We start from the raw sequence: 20,530 nt of genomic DNA on the forward strand, positions 1-20,530 counted from the left end.
TATGAAAATATTCCACATTAGAAGAGGTGGTTTTCGGCTGTAACAAAATTAATGTGTTTCACAAAACGACAATGGAAACTTTTCAATCACGCTTCTCATGTGATCGTCTGTTCCTCCAGTGGGAACACGCGGTTGTTGAAGACTACAGGAAGTGTTTGGAGGATGAAATTTTTTAATGATGTTTGTGATTTTAATTGTTTTTCTCTTTTGCATGGAACCAAAACGTGCAGACGCAACAGAAATAACCTTCAGTATTGAGACGAGGGTAAATACATAAGCTTCACTAGAAAATAATAACTATCCATTCATTATTTTTTAGTAGACAAATATAAATCAGGTGCACTTTCAAGTCAATTCACACAACGCTTCTCATCTTCTATGCTTCTAAGTTTTCTCTGAGATTAGACTTCTAGTTGAGTGGAAATTCCCCACCATTTGTAAGAGTGGAAGTTGTTTGTGTATCTGAGAAAACACAAACACTTAGCTGTCCTTGCATATGATTAGTGCCTCATGAATTTGGATGATACTAAATATGACGTGATGCAACCGTCTCCAGGGCCTCTCTCAAACAAATATGACACCTTGTTTCGGCTGAAGCTCAAACAATACAGTGTAATTTTCAGAATGTCAGGCCAGATTGTAAAGACGTGTTATTGCCACCCCCAGGTTTCATCAGATTCCAGTCAGTGGTGTCAGATGTATTTTATGTGACAACTGTAGTAACTCATGCATATCATCGCCCCTTCTCTGTGTACCACCCTACATGGTTCCCTTCCTTTCCTCCCCAATCAGTGGAGATTTAATTGCTCGAATGCAGCAATAAGATGTTGCAGCAACTGACAAGCAATGTCATAAACTGTGACCCAGTTCAGAAACCCAGCTCATTTACTTTGGGTGAACAAAGCTGAAAATAATGAAACTGGCTTAGTTTAAATTAGCTTAAGGCCATTTTATTCCATTTTATTTATTACTAATTAGTAAAAATACTAATTACAGGAAGAAATTACTGGAAATGACTAATTACTGGAAAAAAACAAACAAACAAAAAAAACCTGTCACAACTTGCAATGAGCAAAATTATTCCTCTGTTGACTTCTGTATTTTTTTTTATTGAGAAAAACTGCATTCTCTGCCAGAATTCCCTTTTTACTGAGCTTCTGAGACATCAGACTGCCTGAACCGGAGATCTCTGACTGCAATGCCCACATAACTCCTAATTAGCCAAAAGCTCAAACCTGTAAACTTAGTTGGTGCCTTGCAAAACATTTTACTCTCCCTGAACTGTTTTGAATTTTCTTTTGCAGTATGTCTGTCTCAGGTTTGCTTATCAAGAGTGACAGTTCGACAGTTCTTCTTAGGGGGCCGGTGATAAATCGGCCAGATGATATGTCGGATTTCCTTAAGTTTCGGACATCAACAATCAGCTAATACTTGCATCTTAAAACGATCTTATTTACTCCATGAAGGTATAAAAATCTACCACTGTCCTGTTGTGCTCTGCAGAAGAAGAGGGCTGACTGGAGTTTAGACTAAAATGTCCAACCCGACCAGAGCCGAGCCCGTAGACATGTCTGAGCCTGATTCCTGACATATTATTTTAGTTACGATCTCACTGATTTACTGAAAAAAACTTTAGTTTGTGTAACTGATAGGACCCTATAAAGTCGTCTATGCATGCAGTGTGCTGTGCTTGTTACAGTCTGATTAACTTCTGCATCCTACTTGCTTTCTTTATGTCCTCAACAGGTTAAATTATCCACTCCTGTATTTCGAAGTAGATTAACAACTTTATATCATGCATTCTTTTTGGCTTTCTCTCTGCGTATGTAGCACAGACTTACTAAAACCCGAGTCACCCAAAGTTGCTAACTCAGCAACTTTTTGCAGCTACAAAAAGAATTTCCGAGTTGAAAATCTTGCAAATTCTGTCAAAATATGGTTTTTGATTAAAATGTGATTTGTTGATTACAGACCCTGCAACAAACGTGATTGAAAACTTTAATGCAGTCCAACCGCCAAGCCTCTCAATAAGTGACAAATCAATTAATTGCACAATAAATTAAAATGAGAACGATGATGTCCGTTTGGTCAACAGTCATCCCCTTTAAAACATTTGACCCCTGCACTCCCTGCCACTTTTGTGTGTTTTCCCTGTCAAAACTGAATGACTTATTTTTTGAAAAATGATTTTGGTTACAAAGACTTAATTTTCCATTTCCATTATTGTTATTTAATTTGTTGTGATTTATTTTGGAAATTAAAACGTGTTTATGTTTGAGTGGGTGCGCTTGCATTATTATGCTAACTGAAAATGGTCTCAAAATGACAATATTATCGTTTATCGCAATCTTTTTTGGGATACTTTATCATCTAGCAAAATATGTTATTGTGATGGGCCTACCAACCACCAGTAAAATACTGAACCATTATTCCTTTCCCTTACATTTTACAAACACGGGTTGCTTTTTCCTGGTCTATCATCCAAGATCCTGATGAAACACATTCAAATTTGTGATTGCAAAGGGGCAAAATGTGCAAAAAGTCCAAGGGAAATAACACAAATTAGTGTTGTTTTTTTTAAGCAATAAAATACTTATTCCCTCTAAAATTTCTTTAGTTTTTTTGTGTCTGGGCTCCTGTGAGTCTGACTTGTCGTCCGCTGTCTTCCAGGAGTCCCACACGCGGTTCTCTCCGCAGGCGGGAGGGACTGCCTGCACGCCGGAGACACCTGCTCCAGCGATGACACCTGCAGCCCACGACTGCGCACCCTCAGGCAGTGCGTGGCGGGAGACGGCAGCATGAAGCTGGGGCCCGGGGCGCGGAGCCAGTGCGAGAACGCCATGACGGCGCTGCTGTCCACTCCTCTGCACGGCTGCCAGTGCAAGCGAGGGATGAAGAGAGAGAAGAACTGCCTGAGCATTTACTGGAGCCTCCACCAGTCGGTGCTGCACGGTGAGATTAGCAGTGCGCGCACAGAGAACGTACGGCTGAGCGGTGGGCGAGAGCAGGTACATGCTGCGTGTTGGTGGGATTACTGCGTGTGTTGCTGGCCACCGCGCGTGAATGAGGTGCCCGCCTCCACACGGCTCAACGGCAGAATCCGGGCTGAGAGTGAAAAGAGCGATTATTATGTCAAAAAAGAAAAAAGAAAAAAGAAAAAAAAAAGGTAGAAAAACCAGGGCCCAGATTCCTTTTATTCCACCCACGCACATTATATTTGATCACTTTTGTGCTCATTCCCAGCGCTCTTCTCTGATCATCGCCGAAGCCCATTATTTGTCATACCCTGACATTCAAGAGGAGGCATTTAGCGGGGAGTTTTACTTTCATCACGTAAGAAAGCGAGTGCAGCGGAGGCATGGGGATGACAGCGCCGGGTGTTTTGTGGAAGGCAAATGCAAATGCGAAGTCACAACACCGAGATGCGCAGATGAAACAGAAGCGTTTGAGGTGTACATCAGCCAGCGGTGATTCTTACCGGAGAGCTGCAGCGGCAGAAATGTTTGTGCACGTTTAAAAACTTTAGAAATTCTTGTATCTAAAATTAAGGCCTTAAAATGTCTTGAATTCGTTTTAAAAATGTAAGTTGGCCTTAAATATGTTGATGACATGTCTTAAATTTTCTCCTGCCAGGACTAATCTTACATTTTATACAGTTTTTTTCTCGTGAGACATTTTGCTCCGGCAAAAATTCAAGTCACTGTGTTCTCTGACGGTTGCGGCTACCTGTAACTAGCTGCTAATACCCTTGCTGGTAAGCTAGCTGACTAGCGTTTTTGTGTTTATCATGGTGTAAATTTATCGCCAGTTGACTGGATGACATTCATGTTTGCTACCGGTTCACTTCTGTTAAAAACACATTCACAGTTTTTATCTTGTGTCTTTCTGTTGTGATACAGGTAATAAGTTTCATCCATAATGGTGGCAAAATGTGAATTTGTCAAAATCTGCCAAAGCTCTGATTTGTACAGTTCCGCTGATATGCTACTGTACCTGATCACTTTTAGCAAGAACTATTAAACTATTCAGTCTTCACAGTTTGTCACCTAAACTTAAATTAGTTTAATTTTAGTTTAATTTATTCATTTTTAGCAACATGTAGGACTGGATATTTATTGTATTGTTTATCATCATCCTAAACATTTCTTGTAAGATATTTGATTTATTGTCGATGAATTTCAATTATTAAAAAAAAAAAAGACTTGTCTGAAACTTTTATTTTTACTTTATTCTCCACTGTTTCACAAGAGCATCAATAAGTTTTGGTGAAGTCAAAAATATAATGAAATGCAGTGCAGTTTAGTGATATAAATCTCCCTTCTTTAAGTAAACGTCCTGAAGAAGCTTTTTTAAATGAGAATGTTTTTAAAAACATTAAAGCCATACAGTTACCTAAAAAAACTAGCAATAAATGGTTTTTTACTGTCATTTTCATCATATTCACAGTAGCCCTAAAAGTCCTGCTCACAACAACCGCACATTCTGATTTACAAGCACAAACTTTATACCATGGATTCTTTCTTTTACATCCACACATTCCTATCTGTAGAAATTCACAGCCATTTTATTTTACAAGACAATATTACTACTAGAGGAGGCAGCCAAGAAGAAACTCCTGACAAAAGGAAGCATCAACACAGAAAGCCAGTTTGCAGCAAGGACACGGCTGCCCTGCAAAAAATTGGTAAAAAAAAAAAAAAAAAAAAAAAAAACATTTTTTCTCTGATAAATCTTCCCAAACTCATAGTACATTCGAGATCTATTTGTTCAGGGAAGAAAAGTTAAAAACCTCTATAAAGTCCTGAGTGAAAAGTGAAGCATCCTGGTCCAATATCCCTGTGTGGGTTATTGCTTCCCATCTAGTAAAATAGCTTATTCACAATACAATGCCAACAAAAAGTGGGATCAAAAGTCCACATGAGCAACGATTCCATTTTGTTAAAGTGAGTGATAAAGTAAACATGATAATCTAGTGGCTTAAGGGGGATACGCATCAGCCAATAGGGTTGTGTATCTCTGGTTGACAACTGATTTTAATTGTGACAATGTGACCAATTAGATATTAGCTCATTTCTGTGGTGAAAAAAAGGAATTTCACATTAATTTTGATTATGCAAACTTTTTCGGGTGACCTCCGCCTCTCAGCCGGTGTTTCTTGGAGACAGGCACCAGCCCTGACTCACTATTGAGCCGCTTATGCTAAAACATAAAGAAGCCAACAAATTTATCAATAACAACAAAGGAGTGGGTCAACATTTATCAATATCTGACTCAAAAGTTGATATCGGATTACAGAAGCTGAAAACGACAAGGCCAAGTGTAAATATTACTGAGTCTTAGGAAACGGCTTGACACAACAAAAAGACAACGAGCTCAATTAGGATTTACCACAGAACACCAATGAAATGCCCTAAGCAAACTTAGACAATGTAAAATGTTGCTGCAATTTTGGGCTATTCAATCTGCTTTCTTTGTGTTTTCCAGGACTGAGTCTGGTGGAGAGCTACCCCTATGAGCCAGAGGAGAGGGGCTCCGACTACGTTCGTCTGGCTTCCATCGCTGCAGGTAACCGGCAAGCAGAGTTTCCTTAAACTACCTTACAAAAACACTAGAACAACACAAACCATGCATGTCACAACAGAAATAACAGCCAACGTCCCCCACAAGTCCTTTATAAAAATATTAACATCCCGTATCATGTTACAACCACAAACCTAATTGCTTTTCTTTGAGATGTGATGTTCCAAACCAATACAAAGTTGTGACGCAACATCAAACTGATGTTTTTTTTTTTTTTTTTTACTTTTCTTTACAAACACAAAAATGAAGGAGTGGTATGCAGTAACACTCTTCTGATTCTGGTCTGTTCTGGATCCTCAGAACCAGAACCAAACATGGAGAAGCAGCTTCTATGCACCACAAATCTGGAGCAAACTTCTAGAAAGCTGCACATCAGACGAAACACTGAGTTTCTTTATATCCGGTCTAAAAACCTAGCTGTTTGGAGTTGGAACATTGACTGTAATCTTTATTGCTTGTTTTATGTTTTTATGGCATGAAGCACTTGATTTGCGATGCCACTTTACAAATCAACTTGACTTGATATTCCACCAACGGCCCAAAAGTAGCTTCCCTGTAACATGACGCAGCTCCGACTGTGTTTTAAGGTTTGGACCAATGAGTGGCGAGGCTACCGAACATTCACTCAACGGGGCTGAACACAAAAATTTGCCACATTCTGGTAGATCTCTAGATAATTAAAAAAATAATAAATAAAATCTAACAAATTATCATGCATTCTTAAAATACATTAAAACTGTAATGTGAGAAAATGTGGAACAGCACAAGGGATAGGGAGAGTCAGTAGAAGCCGTTGTTGTCCTCCATCATTTTGACAGAACACAGCGGTGGATACACAGGTGGCTTTGTGAAGTGTTTGATGAGTTACAGGCCTCAGTCTCCTTTTGTCTCGCCTCTGAGCCCGTGGGCAAGCCGTGGGGTTGGTATGCGCGGCTGTGTGCCCCCGAGGCACAGTTTAATTACCTATTTACTTTAATGCAGAGGGAAGCACAGACACTGGGTAGCAGACAGACAGAAAGACGAAGCATAAAAAAGAAATAAATATTAGATTGACAAAAAGAAAAATGTTTTCTTTTTTATTTCTTTGAATACTTGGAAAGGAGAAGAAAGCCTGGCACACAAGTCAGAAGCTTCATTCATTTCTTGCCGTCAGAGAAGACACGAAGTCATCTGCTTTTATTTGCCCGACATCAGCTGCACTTTGAAATGGTGAAGCTGAGACAGAAAGTCTGTGAAGTGTGTTTTAAATAAACAGATTACGAGAGAAAACACTCCTTTGTCTAAGATTTCACAAAAAAGTTTTCAATAAATGATCCCATAATTTAGTGAAAGGAGCCTGAATGTTGAAATAGTAGTTTCGCCAGGACGTGGATGAAGTGAGCAATAATGACTTGCACGTGTTTAATTACACATGATTGTTATTTTTCATTCCAGATTTGAATCTTTAGCTTAGGTTAGGTTGGTAGACTTAGATCAAAGATCCCATTTAACGCCCACTCTAATCTAACTGGAGTGGCCTAGTCAAAGACTGGACTTAATTTAAATGGTAAATGGCCTGCACTTTTATAGCACTTTATCAAGTCTAGATGACTTTGAAACCCTTTACACTACATTCAGCTATTCAGCCATTCATCCATGTTGATTGGTGGTGAGCTATATTGTAGCCACAGTTAGCATTAGACTGGCGCCCTTGACCTCCATCAGCAGGGAAGGCAGGTGAACCGTCCTGCCCATGAACCCAAACACTGAGCGGGGTAATGTAACATAGAGCGATATGTTTGAATTAAAGCGCTTCTACAAAGTGAAGTCAGCCAAAATTCCTCCACCGCCATGCAAGAGACTCATTGCCAATTGTCTCAAACACTTAATGCTGCTTGTCGATGCCATGGGTGGCAGAAAAAGAGAGGAATTCTCTAAGGGGGTAAATACTTCTCTCAGCATTGCGCTTTGCACAGCAGTTCTGCTTGAAAAGCTTTGTGAGCGCAAAAAGAATGAATCAGAGGAAAGTAGTCCACAGCATAAAAGTGCTTGATGCTTTGCTCTAAACAGCAGGCTGATGAGGCTGAATGTGTCGGTGAGTATTGCTGTGTATTCAGAGTGCTGGTTCTTCCCAACACATAGACACCGTTTAGCTCTCTAACCACAGCACAAACTATCAGAAAGAGGAGATTTACCTTCCACACCTTAGGCCTGGATCCGTGTAAAGCTGCGGTAATACTCTTCTGCCATTTTTGCTGACATGTTATGCGACTCATTTTAAGGAAATAAAGGAGGTTTGTAAAACAACAAACCCTTTCAGAGGATTTTCCTTTAAATACCATACATATCAGAATGTATTATAAGCCTGGCGGGCCACCAGGCTGTACTTGCCTTTACCCTGTCCCATCAGGCTAGACGTTGTTTATTTTAAATAGGTTTTTATACACCAGTAACAGTAAGGATGGATTAAGCTAGGTTTACAGTTGACGCATTGAACTGGGTGTGAGGCGTTGAGCACCAGTTGTGCCGTCCCTGCACAGTTCTGTAGCAGTGGTATATAGTTTTTTCTTTTAATCAAGGAAGGAGATGTTGCTCCATACCATCATGCTGCCTTGTAAAAGCAGAGTTTGTCATGGGTACAACAACCCACTGCAGTTCTGCTCACAAATGTGAGTTGAGCACATGACTAAACAGAAAATTGAAGCTAAGGAGAAATCAGAATCAACTGGTATTGGCAGGTTAAAGTTTTCCAAAAGGTCTAATTTTCACTTCAGAAGTAGGGCTGGATGATACGAGTGAAAAACTTATAACAATTAGAGTTTCATTTAAGTCGATATTGGTAACTGGTTTAAATACCTGAAATATTGCCAAAGTGGTGGTATGATCTTTCCCGTTTTATCCGCAGTAAGAAGTCATGAGGGACGGTGGCAAAACTTGAAACTGCTGCGCATGTTTCTTAAGTTATTGCTAGGTGACCACAAGTAACTCAACAGGTTGTTACCAGGTAACCAAAGCCTGAGTAGTTAATGCCACCAACCATATGTGAGGTGTCTCAGTGAGAGGTTGAGCAGCTAAAGCTTTTCATTTGCCTACATCTACCAGAATGCAATTGGAGTTCAGTAACAATTCCATATAGTAAATATTCTATCACATGTATTGTCTATTGATATTGATCACATTGATTGTGACATATATGGTTATTGATTTATTGCCCAGCCTTACTCAGAAGTCATCTTTCCTTAGACTGACTGGCTGTTTTGGGTTGATTGGTTCATTTTGCCTGAATTAATGAAAGCATATAGCTAACTCATTATCTGATATTTAATGAAAACGGCCAAAGAATTTCCTGAAGGTCTCAAATATTTCTAATTACTACAGGCATTGTCATGTTTTGTCACCTCATACATATGCTGCTCACTGGAATGACACCCATTGTTCCTCCGCTGCTCTGAGTTACAGCCGGGCTGGACAGGCACTGTACCGCGTCCTCATAAATTTTATTCCTGTAACTACACAGGAGGTCAAAGTTGACATCCACGCCGTGCATCTCGACAAGTCGGCTGCCAAAACAACGGAAGCGTGATTAATGGATGTTTTTCCACCCTTACAGCACGTCTCCCTCAGACAGAGTAATGACCCTTTTCAAAGATGCAAGCCGGAGCTGCAGCTCGTCATATTTGGAAGAGTATTCAAATAACAAAGTGCTTCACCCTGCACCAATTAATCAGCTAACTGCAGTACAGTCAGTAGCGTTGAGAGACTGCATCTATTGGAACACATTACATGTCCTGCACCCAAAGAGGAGCTCTTTAATGCATCGTTGGCCCGGAGGAGGGCTACAAATTGTGCTTCCTCATACAAGAATTTTACACTTCATGCTCCCTGGCTGGAGAGAAAATACGCCATCAGTTGGGTTTGCGTTGGGTGTCTGATGCAACAAGTTGCTTGTTAAAGCAATAAGGAAATCAGCTGCTTAGATCCAGCAGATCCAGCATCACTATGTAAGTCCATGTTGCCATGGAGTCCTGTAGAACAACCCAATGAAGAGTCCACAGTTTTTGTCGCATCAAAACTGAAGAATTATCTTTCAAGTCAAATGGTGATTAAGTTCCCAAGTTGGGATTAAAATGAGCTGTAATGCCCTGTAGTGAAGTGTCACATAGGAAATGAAATTATAAATTATGGCTGGACGTCATGAAGCATTTATATCATGATGTTTTTCAGACATATAAATTGACAACATTGAAACTTGGTGATTAGTTGCTAGTTTTAAATATCTAAAATACTGTCAAACTGATGATTCCTGCTTTATCAACAGTTCTTGTTGATAAAGTATGTGTTTTCAATTATTTTTTAGCCCTTATGAGGAATGGTGACTTGAAACTGCTTCTGCACAAGTTAGTCAACAGGATGCTGCTAGGTAACCAACAAGTGAGTGAGTCGGCTGATGCCACTGATTTTGCTTAGCTAGCCATGAGAAGTTGAGCAGCTAAAGTCTTTCCTCTGCCTACATCTCCCAGAATACTGTGTGGTTCTGGATTGGGAGTTCAGTGAATATTCTATCAGATGTATTAAGTATTGATATAATAAAAACGTGTCCATCATGATATGTACACTGTAGAAAAATGTATATTAAAGATACAACAAAAGACTGTCAAATAGCAAGTAAAATAATATAAAACCAAAAATGCAGCAAATAACAGTAAATCAAAGGACTTGAAAAATTAGACTTTTACTGTAATTAAAAAAACAAAAAAACAAAACAGTGATTATAGTTAAAACAAATAAGGCATTACAAACTGAACAGAAGAGAAAAAAACCTGACAGCAGCCAGTTTCACTTGACAGGCAGCTGAACTGCTGAGCATTGCAAACATCTAGGGGCTCTTCTCGACTGCCAGCTGAACTTTTCAGAAAACAGAGCGTCTTTATAAGTGGGTTTGGTTGCCCAAGCTGCGACTACAAACCTAGATTAAACAGGATTGGGTCTTGGGAATTGTAATATGTGGGAACATCTCAAATTTGCATTGACATGACAAGGAAAAAAGCCAAGAAAAAAAATAATAAACAACCAACTGTTAACATCCATTTCAGGAGGAGTTACTGTGTTGTCGTGGCCACAGGTGTCTTTAACAAAGTTATTTGTCCCAAATGTCAACAAGCAGCCCTCAGACACTGAACTGCTCTGTGATTATAGGTGTTTTTGTGGTGAGGTTCAGTTTTGTACCCGTCTATTATTTGTGAGCTAAAATATCTTCTACTTCTTTTTACTTTGGTGGAAAAAAAGATGCATTCTGTTCTATTATTTTGTTTTTTATATACTTTATGGATGAATAAATTCTGTTTTCCATTTAAATCATTGTCTTATAGCTCTTTCTGGATCCAAGTTGTCTAGTTGAAATGAAAACATCCACCCAAGTATTAAGCCTCTTCAGCCTCTTGCAAGTTTTTTGGGGTTGAATTAGGGATTAAATTAATTAATCAACTTACAATTAATTGTCCATAAATGGCTAATTTTTCCCCCACCATTTGATTAAATGACCTTCTGCCAGGGTTGCTGTGTGGTCTCCATCCAGCAGCGGGCTGGTCATCCTTAAGCAAAACCAGTTAATACAGAAATAAAGATGGCAGGGGCATCCCAGAACAGGAAAGAGAAACAGTCCAAATAGGTGTGGGGTGCAAAATGCTGTTTATGCTGTTCTTTTTTAGATACACTCAAGTTCCTTAAGTTTAATCTTAAATAAAGCTCATTCAGTCGAGCTGCGTGGTGAAGCAGCATTAACTTCTTAGTCAAAAATTACTTATGCACTATGTAGGTGAGGATGCGATAACAAAAGCAGAGGGTATAATGCAAAAAAAAATTAATAAGGTGGGAAAAAAACTGTCAAAAAGCAAGGTTGAGTTTATTAAGATGAGAAAACCACAACTTTCTGTTTATTCAGTCAGTGTTTGACAGCTGACACACAAAAAATCAGATATAATGATGTGCTTCTTTATTCAAATTCAGCATATTAAAAATTTAGCTCATGTTATGGAGAGAGAGTCGGCCTCTAGACACAAGAGAAAACTTGTATTTTTAAGAAAATGGCCGCTTATCAACATTAGTCAATCATTAAAACTAGTCAACTTTAGATGAACTCAATTGATAACTTGCATTGCTATGGTGAAGATTTGTGAGACCACCTATTTATGTTAAAGTGGAACTAAAACTGACATGAAACCATCCAGACAAGTTATGAAAATTCCAGAGTGGAAATGCCAAGAGACACCAACACCAGCTGTGTTTCCCTTACAAATGTGAAAAACCTTGTTGATATTCCGCTAATGTTGAAAAAACACAATTTTGCAATTGCAGTGTTTCTGTTAAAGGAATGAAATTAAAACCACATGTGCAATGATCCCTCTACCACTTCTTCATCATATTCGCCAGGAGTAACATCCAATAACTGATCATATGACTCGTGCAATGCCGGGGAAAAAAGTGCTTCCATTGTAGTTTTGTAAAATTAACAAATTTTGTTACAGCTGAAAAACCACCTCATCCTAGCGCAAAAACTTTTTAACTTGAGTTTTTTTTTTTCTTTTTTTCTGAGATGGTGTGTTTCCATTAACCAAACATTTATTTCAAATTCACACTGTTTTATTGTCGATGGCAACACAGTTACTGTTACGGCATGTTAGCAGCAGATTAAACGGTCATAATAGCTGAAAAAAAGTGCCCAAAGAACCAAAAATTTAATTTACAATGCAACCTTGCCATTAACGCCCCTTTAGGAAACAATTTGTCAAAGTCCAACCAGTGTACGCCGGTGGGCTTCCAAGCATTTAAGTCAGGAACACAGTAACCCGTGCTCTGCAATGGGCCGTTAGCTCGCTCTCCAAGGTCACTCCTTTTTTCATATACGACAGCTCAGTCAGAGTTAAATCCACCTGGAGACACAAACACAGTCACTTAAACTAATGAGCGCCTCTATCTGCTAGAGGAGCTGAGCGTCATCATGGCAGTATTGACTGTGTGGTGCGGGGAGGGGGATCTCTTGGGAGGAAAAAAAAAAAAGAGAAAACATGAACACATGATGATGGATTGGGAAATAATGCGGCCGAAACAGCAGCGGTTGTGAAGGGAGCTTTTCACTGCCTCCACAGAGGAGACTCATTAACAGGGAAGGCAGTGAGGGAGGAAGGGATGGAGCAGACTGTGGAGAATAGATGAACAGACAGAGACCTGAGCAAAAAGAAAGAAAAAAGACGGATGACAACGGAAGGAAAACGGGTAGGGAAGGAGAGAATCAGGGGCTTGAGGGATAGCCCCAGATGTAAAGGGGGGAGAGCTTGATAGATGAATAGATTGATGAAGGGGAAGGAACAGTAATTACAGACCTTGTTGTGTGGTTGGAGAGATGGAGGAGCCCCCTTCTTCTCCGCTGCCACTCTGCATTAACCTCGCAGAATGAAATATTCAGCTATTAGGCCTTGGCTGAAACACATCCAGCACCAGAACTCATGCAGCATTTAAACACCACTCATGTTCTATTCATTGCAAAGAGGTTTATTACAAATAATCAGCAGTTTTGGATTTTAACTCCAGATGCAGTTTTATGGTTTTATCCGCCGCGTCTGAATCCGGAGGTGTGAGAGTGGCGAGTTGCGATCAGCCCCAATTAAGTCTGGGGATCATTTGTAAACATTGCATGGGATTTGAACTTCTCACACACCACACAGAGGGATAAAAAGCTTTGTTTGTAACCTCTCATTTGTGTGTTTTTTTGTTTTTGTTTTTTTGTTTATTCCCACAGAGTCTGAGGTAACGACAGTGAACCGCTGCCTGGATGCCGCCAAGGCGTGCAACATAGATGAGACGTGTCAAAAGCTGCGCACCGAGTACGTCTCAGCCTGCATCCAGCCGTCGGCCCGCTCGGGGCCATGTAACCGACCAAAGTGCAACAAGGCGCTCAGGAAGTTCTTTGACCGCGTTCCCCCCGACTACACCCATGAGTTGCTGTTCTGTCCCTGCACTGACACAGCCTGCGCCGAGCGCCGCAGGCAAACCATCGTGCCGTCCTGCTCATACGAAGAAAAGGACAAGCCCAACTGCCTGGCTCAGCTGCGAGACTGCAAACAAGACTACGTGTGCAGGTAGACGCTTGGCCCGTTTTTTAGAAATGTTCGTGTTTAGACTGTCTGAACGTGGCATCGCAGCTGGAACTCAGTTAAGAGTTGACAATTGCCTCTTTACATGTTAGAAGTTATGGACCTGCTGTCATCTGAACAAACATGCCGCTCCATAAAGAAGACATTGAAGGCTGCTGTGAATGCTCAGGCTAGTTAGCATAGCCACCGATGACGGCGGATAAACCGTCAATGGCAGAGAAAGTTGTTTCATTGGCACATTTAGCAGCACGTACAGACGCATGCTTAACAATGCCAACACACTCCTCCTGGCTCTGATTGGTTGGTTTTGATTGGTGCGTTTCTTCAGATGAAAATAGTGGAACCAGGAAGAGGAGGAGGTCGATGTTTGTCATAGATTATCCGTCTCGTGCTCTCATGACATAATTTCAACAGATATGCACAAAACTTGTATAAAAATGACATACTCCACTTTAAAACAGCAGTATGTACTCTTATGAAATATGTTTTTTACATATGTCTTAAAACCATCACCATTTTATGACAGTTTGACATGAGACAGATAATCTCTGGGGGGCGAAAAAAGTACAAAAACTGAGCTCCTTGGCCTTTACCCTGTGGTTCTAAAGCAATCTATAGATATATACTGCTCTGTCATGGGGAAAAAACAAAAAAAGAGAGAAGAGGAGGGTCTTAGCACTGTCGATCATGCTCATATACATGCAACTCAATGTGCCAATAGCAGAGAAACAACTTACAGTCACAGAAAAACCGCTTATCCAATGTCATCAGTGGCCATGCTAACTAGCCTGAGCATTTCCAACAGGCTCTGTGGGGGACTAGCAATAGCCTAGCCTAGCAGACAGCATGGGGAAGGGTGTGAGTAGCATGTACATGAGGGTGACTGACAGTGCCCCAGTGGGGAGGCCAGAATTCTTCACAGAGGAGTAAGTGGGGTGCATGGATTCCCACATTGACACTGTTTCAATGGGTTTCGCCTGCAGTCTCTAGCTAGAGAACTAAAATGATCAGACTAGTGTGACTTTAACTGGATTCGTTCTATACTGGGCAGAAATTCTTTAAAGCAAAAGAAGACCACAGGGAAGTCAGGAGGGGCTCAGGACTCTATTCAAGGATGATTTACTGCTAGAGAATAAATTGTATTCTAACCTAAAAGATCGGTTTGCCAAGTGTGATGTGTTCATTTAGATGCAAGCTGTCAGTTGTGGTTAATTATTCTCAGTTGTGATATTTGTTAACTTCATTTAATTAGCTCAATTAAAGTCCGCATTCATTCTCTGAAGGACGCAGCTAGCAACAAGCAGCCGTGTCTTTATCACTTGAGATTCGTTTTGTTTTTCTGGATGCTCGCAAAATATTAAACACTGAGACGTCCTCTGGACATGAGAGCAAACGACAGAAAATGCATGCAAAAAAAATATGTTATGGTTGCACAGCCTAAAATGTGTTTATGTGACATACTAATGAAAACTAGATGCCGTGAAAAATTTAATGAATCAGTTTGTTGAATCAAAAATCCAAACAACGTCATGAAGTCATTAGGATGCACACAGGATGTCTCTCGAGAGCAAGGACTTCTCACACACGTCCCGTCTGTTTTCTCTGTCAGCAAACCGTCGCCAACATTTAATCTGGCTCCTTTCAAATGTCAAAAAGACAAAGGACTTCATCTGTCATGGCTATCGATCAGGTGTCGTCCGACCACGAACGGACCATCTCAAGGCCTTGTCTTGGCCCCCCTCATAATCCCATACCAGTCAGCTGGCATTAAGTGCCCGCCTGTGGAGGCTGCCTTCTCTCACTGCACAGCCCTTTGAGTTTTATGCACATCATTACATTGACATGACAAATGAGGGCAGGACGCAGAGCTGCGGCGCCCTGAGGGAATCCTGCTGCAAGTTCTAGTGGATGGGGTGGCCAGTGATGCAACGTAATGGTCACGATAGCCTTGGTTGATGATGACGGTTATGTGGGTAGTGGTGTGGGTCGCTGACTGAAAAGGTAAGGAGGGGGAGAGCAAAGTGACCGTGGGAGGAAGTGTTCATATGCAGCATCCATATCCATCTGATATTCCAGCAATGGCTGGCAGGGAGGCGTGCCGTCTGCCAGACTGCACCGACGGTATTTAGAGAGCGGAGCCAAGGCCTGTCTGTGCCCCTCATTGACTCTATACAGTCTGGCAGCCTTCCAGATGATAACGGGATGGGGGAAAAGAGTGTCCAGATCGAAACGGAGGAATGAATGTCACCAGAGGTGACTGGATTATGGGTTGGAAGTGCCGTGGAGTGGGAACTCTTGCGGAGCGGAGGGAGTTGATGTAGGAGTACGAGTATTTAGATGAGCATTGTGGGTTTTAGATCTCCGTCCCGTTGTTAGGAGAAAGCACCAGTGCTCGACACCACTGAGCGACACAATGAGTGCAGCGGCCAAGCAGCCGGCGAATGATGGATGGCGTGTTATTGCCCCCGCAGGTCCCGCTGGGCACAGTTCCAGTATGACTGCGAAGCATCCGAGCACAGCGCCAGTGGCTGCAAGAGAGAGAATCATGGATCATGTCTACTGGCGTACACCGGCTTGATAGGTAAGGACCGAGCCTTTCGGTTTCACTTCTTGCTCACTCGCACCAGCCTCTGTGATATATCTGGATCAAAAAAGGGCCTTTTTATGCCAAGAAAGGCTCAGAATTGTCAAGCCCACTGAACACGACTCAAAAGAACGAATTGAGGAGCATGCCTCAGTGATCGATGGTGGTCTGATTATAATGCTAGTGGCTGTGCACATTAGAGCAATTACAACTATCAACTGCTGTTTTAAGAGTATTATCCCCAACATGATGATGAGGTGAAGTGCACAGAAGCTTAAAACATGGCTATTGTACCTTAGATAAAAAGTCAACAAGTGATCACACAATACACAGAAGATTGCTGGAAACCACTCAGTTTAAAGAAGTTATCATAAGACAATACCTATAGTAGTTCTTGGCAACATGACACCATGCTTCATAACTTCTTTAAAAAATAAAAAATAAAAGAAATAGCACCATCGAGTTGTAAAGTAGTTTAGGCACAAGGGTCAGAAGGTGAACAGAAAATCAGTACCAGCCACCCGGTTTCAGTTTCTTCAAAGGACTTTTTATTCACTCTTTTCTCTGACTTCTCTCCCCCGAGCATCCAAAAGCTCACCGTTTTTATCTCCAATTGGCACCACACCTGTGCTTGATTGGACACAGCCACAATGGAACAGATCAGACAAACAAAATCTAAACAGAGAAACACTAAAATTAAAATCTAATTTACAAACTCCTACATAATGAAGTTGTCTGCAAAACAAACTACATAATACAAGATAACTCAAAAGGTTACTTTAAAGAAAAACAAACAAAGCAATACACAAAAGAAAAACCCTCTAATTGGTAGAACCCAGGAAGGTAATCACTGACATCATCCAGCCATTTAAGCAGGAAGTACTGGGCCGGCCCCTCCCATACTCCTGCCCTGCTGCAGATCTACAAGGACAAATGATGGTGAGTACAAAGGAAAACAAATACCATAAATATACCTTGAAACAAATACAACCCATAATCCAAAAATAATAAGTTTAACCTAAACATAGATAGACCCTGCAACATAATGCTAACACAAACAAACCTGGGATAGTAAGTGAAGCAAAATTGCAATGTTTAAATTAATCATTATAACCAAATATAGAAAGTAAGTGGATGAGAAAGAATAAGGGACAAGTGGTGAACACAAACTGAACCACTTTGTCACACGAGTGAAAACAGGATAAAACAGGAAAGGACACATCACTAGTTTGGCAGTATTTCAAGTATTTTAAACAAAAAAGTAATCAATTATCAATAATGGCAAAAAAAAAATGTAAACCTTGATACGTTTTTTAGCCATGTCATCCAGCCCTAATCCCAGACCACACAGGTAAACAGAAAGCTTAGTTTTTAAATGAAGATATTTATTATTGATGGAGAAAAAAGATCCAAACCCACATGGCCCGGTGTGAAAAAGTGATTGCCCCCCTTGTTAAAAAATAACTGCGATTTATCACACCTGAGTTCCCCTTCTCTGGACAACCTCAGGTGCTGAAGATGTCCAGAACAAATTGCCAGAACTTTTTCTTCACTACTTCTTGATCTCAGACATTCGTGCGAACGTCTTTGTTTTTTCCCACGTTTTAAATTCCTCTCACTGTCCATCCAAATGACTACATTTACATGCAGATGAACATCTCCATCTAAACCTGATTAGGCCAGTGTTGTGTGATGATAGAAATTGCTGCGTAAAGACCTTCATTTGATTATTATAATCAGAGTGAAGTCCTAATCGGCCTACGTACAACAAGATTAAATCAGCCAGAGTTCTACCCAAATTGACGTTCAACTCCTCTGTTATTTTTATGTGTTGCGTCAGAAGCTGCACATCCCGTTTCATTTTTACACATACAGTAGTCAACCAATCTGTAAGGGAAAGCCTAAATACCGAGGCACAGCTAAAAATTTTAAATATTCATTTTGCTGAGACTGTGTCTTATTGGTCCAGTTCAAGCATGGTGATGTAAGAATCTGTCTTTGCTCAAATGTACCTGTAGAAATCCAGATCTGCCTCATCTTCCCTTCTCTCCGTTGCAGGAAGCACGATAACTCCCAACTACCTTGACAACTCCACTTCCAACGTGGGACCCTGGTGCTCCTGTGCAGCAAGTGGCAACCACAGGGAGCAATGCAATGACTTCTTGGCCTTTTTCCATGACAACATTTGTCTGAGTAAGTAACAGGAAGTAGCTGTGGCAAGAGCCAAAACATAACCGATTCAGTAAGGGACCAGAACAACTATGAAGAGAGCTGGTAGCTCTAAAAAGACATGTTTTTTAGAAGGGTCTAGTCTGGTAAAAAAAAAAAAAAACACTTATTTGCTAAATCAAGAAGGTCTCTACTCTCAACTATTGAGAAATGATTGCTTTATGGAGGTGTAGACACTGTTGAAGTTTTAAACTTTACCCAATTGTAGCCCCCAGAATTTGATTGGACATTGAAAAATATTGTTATGTGCAAGTTAGCCTATCACCAAAGCCTAATATAGCATCTCAGTGCTAAACATAGACATCCCCAGCGCTAATGTCAGCGTTCACAGTCCATTTAAGTTCCATGAACGATCAGGAGTTCCTGAAACACTGGAGAACTAAATATGTATAATAGATCTTTGCACCAATCTGATTGTTAAATAGCCTAAATAACAGATTAAAAACAATATATTTCTTTACTATTGAGCTCAAATGTCTATTCAACAATCCAGCAGCAAAAAGGGTTTCTGAATCGAAAATGTTGCTTATTTTGTCGATGTATGGTTTTTGATTAAAAAGCAATAAATTACAGACCCTGCAATGAACTCAATTAAAAAAAATTTAAATTGAGTCCCACCAGAACTTTAAATTGATCTAAGAACAACATGTGGATGTGGAGGAGCTTTTCTTCTGCGGGGACAGAAAATCAGAAAATTAAAAGGAATATGGATGGAGCTCAAAACTGGTCAATCCTGAAAGAAAACCTATTAATGCCTCCAACAGCCAAACGTACAATGGAACGGTTTAGATCAAAACATATAAATTTGAATGACCCAGTCAAAGTCTAGACCTAAATTTAGTCGAGAATCTGTGGCAAGAACTGAAAATTGTTGGAAGAATGATGACGTTCTGTAGCATGAAATGCCAATAAAATCCAATTTGTCGTGACAAAATGTTAATAAATTAATTGGGAATGACTCCCTCTCACTTTAAGAAGTGTTGCAGTCACCAGCTAGGACAGGATTTGTTTGCCTGTCCTCAGTGCTGCTCTAACACTGAGTATGCTTTCAGCCTGCAGTGGAATTAGCATCAGATCTATAATCAGTCTTCGGCTATTCCATTAACTCAAAGTACTGCATGTTCCGACACCTTTCCAAGTACCTCCTCTGTGGTGTCCAGCTGCAATTCAGTTCAGCTTCATTTTAATCTGTTTACTTTTATTGCACTGAATCAAAGCTGAAGCCACCACAGACAAAAAAAATTCATAACTTTAGCGCAATCATACCAAATTTATTCAAATATACAGTGGAAACCAGGTATTTACATACACTGAATAAAAATACAAACATGTTTTTCCTCACTGCCTGAAGTTAAATTAGGTAAAACTTCTGTTTTATCTAATTTAAAAACAAACTAAATTAGCTAATGTAATTATGGTTATTCAAAATATGGTTTGAATAACCAAAATTCATATTTGCTAAATGCCAGAAAACTTGCCGAGAACTGAGTGGAAGGCAATGGCCAGGCTAGTATAGAAGATAGAAAATGTATCCACTACTGCCTTTGTTTAAAGAATCAACGTTAAAGACAAGTCAAGCTCACCTACGTCTGCCTTTATAGATAATTTAATAACTGCAGTAAGTTGAGGAACAGATCTGGACTTTTTGGAAACTCAGTGAACAGCAGCATGACAAGAACACAGACAACCGATGGCGAAATGGAAAATAAAACCCTGAGATGCTGTACTACAGAAAGTGATTATAAAATGAAGTCAAGTGAGTTAATGAGGAAAGGAGGGGAGATGGGGAAAGGCAGTGCAGCTGCAAAGTAGCTGAAGTCACCAGAAAACCATCACAGAACACCAAACCTGTTACATGATGGACTAAAACAAAAACCAATGACGTTCTAACGTTACCTTTTATAAAGACACTGATCTCCTCTAACTGCCTGTTGGCCTCACACACTATTATTTTTAAATTATGACGTCTTCTTGTACACTTCTGAATTTTTGTAACTTAAGTTTTAAC

At 40.3% G+C, this 20,530-nt stretch overlaps 1 protein-coding gene across 1 annotated transcript in view; it reads left to right on the plus strand.

The window, feature by feature from the left end:
- Positions 1–18,509, plus strand: part of LOC106955340 (GDNF family receptor alpha-4-like) — a 182,784-nt gene extending 164,275 nt beyond the window's left edge. The window contains exons 2-6 of the mRNA XM_015045459.1: positions 2,671–2,952; positions 5,485–5,565; positions 13,355–13,694; positions 16,181–16,290; positions 18,352–18,509. Coding sequence (XP_014900945.1) covers positions 2,671–2,952; positions 5,485–5,565; positions 13,355–13,694; positions 16,181–16,290; positions 18,352–18,494 — 956 coding nt within the window. The 3' untranslated portion in view covers positions 18,495–18,509. The remainder of the gene's footprint in view (positions 1–2,670; positions 2,953–5,484; positions 5,566–13,354; positions 13,695–16,180; positions 16,291–18,351) is intronic.
- The last annotated feature ends 2,021 nt before the right edge of the window (positions 18,510–20,530 follow it).

The sequence above is a fragment of the Poecilia latipinna genome, unplaced genomic scaffold, assembly GCF_001443285.1.
Source record: "Poecilia latipinna isolate Pla-1442-1.1 unplaced genomic scaffold, P_latipinna-1.0 Scaffold728, whole genome shotgun sequence".
In the NCBI taxonomy this organism is placed as follows: domain Eukaryota; kingdom Metazoa; phylum Chordata; class Actinopteri; order Cyprinodontiformes; family Poeciliidae; genus Poecilia; species Poecilia latipinna.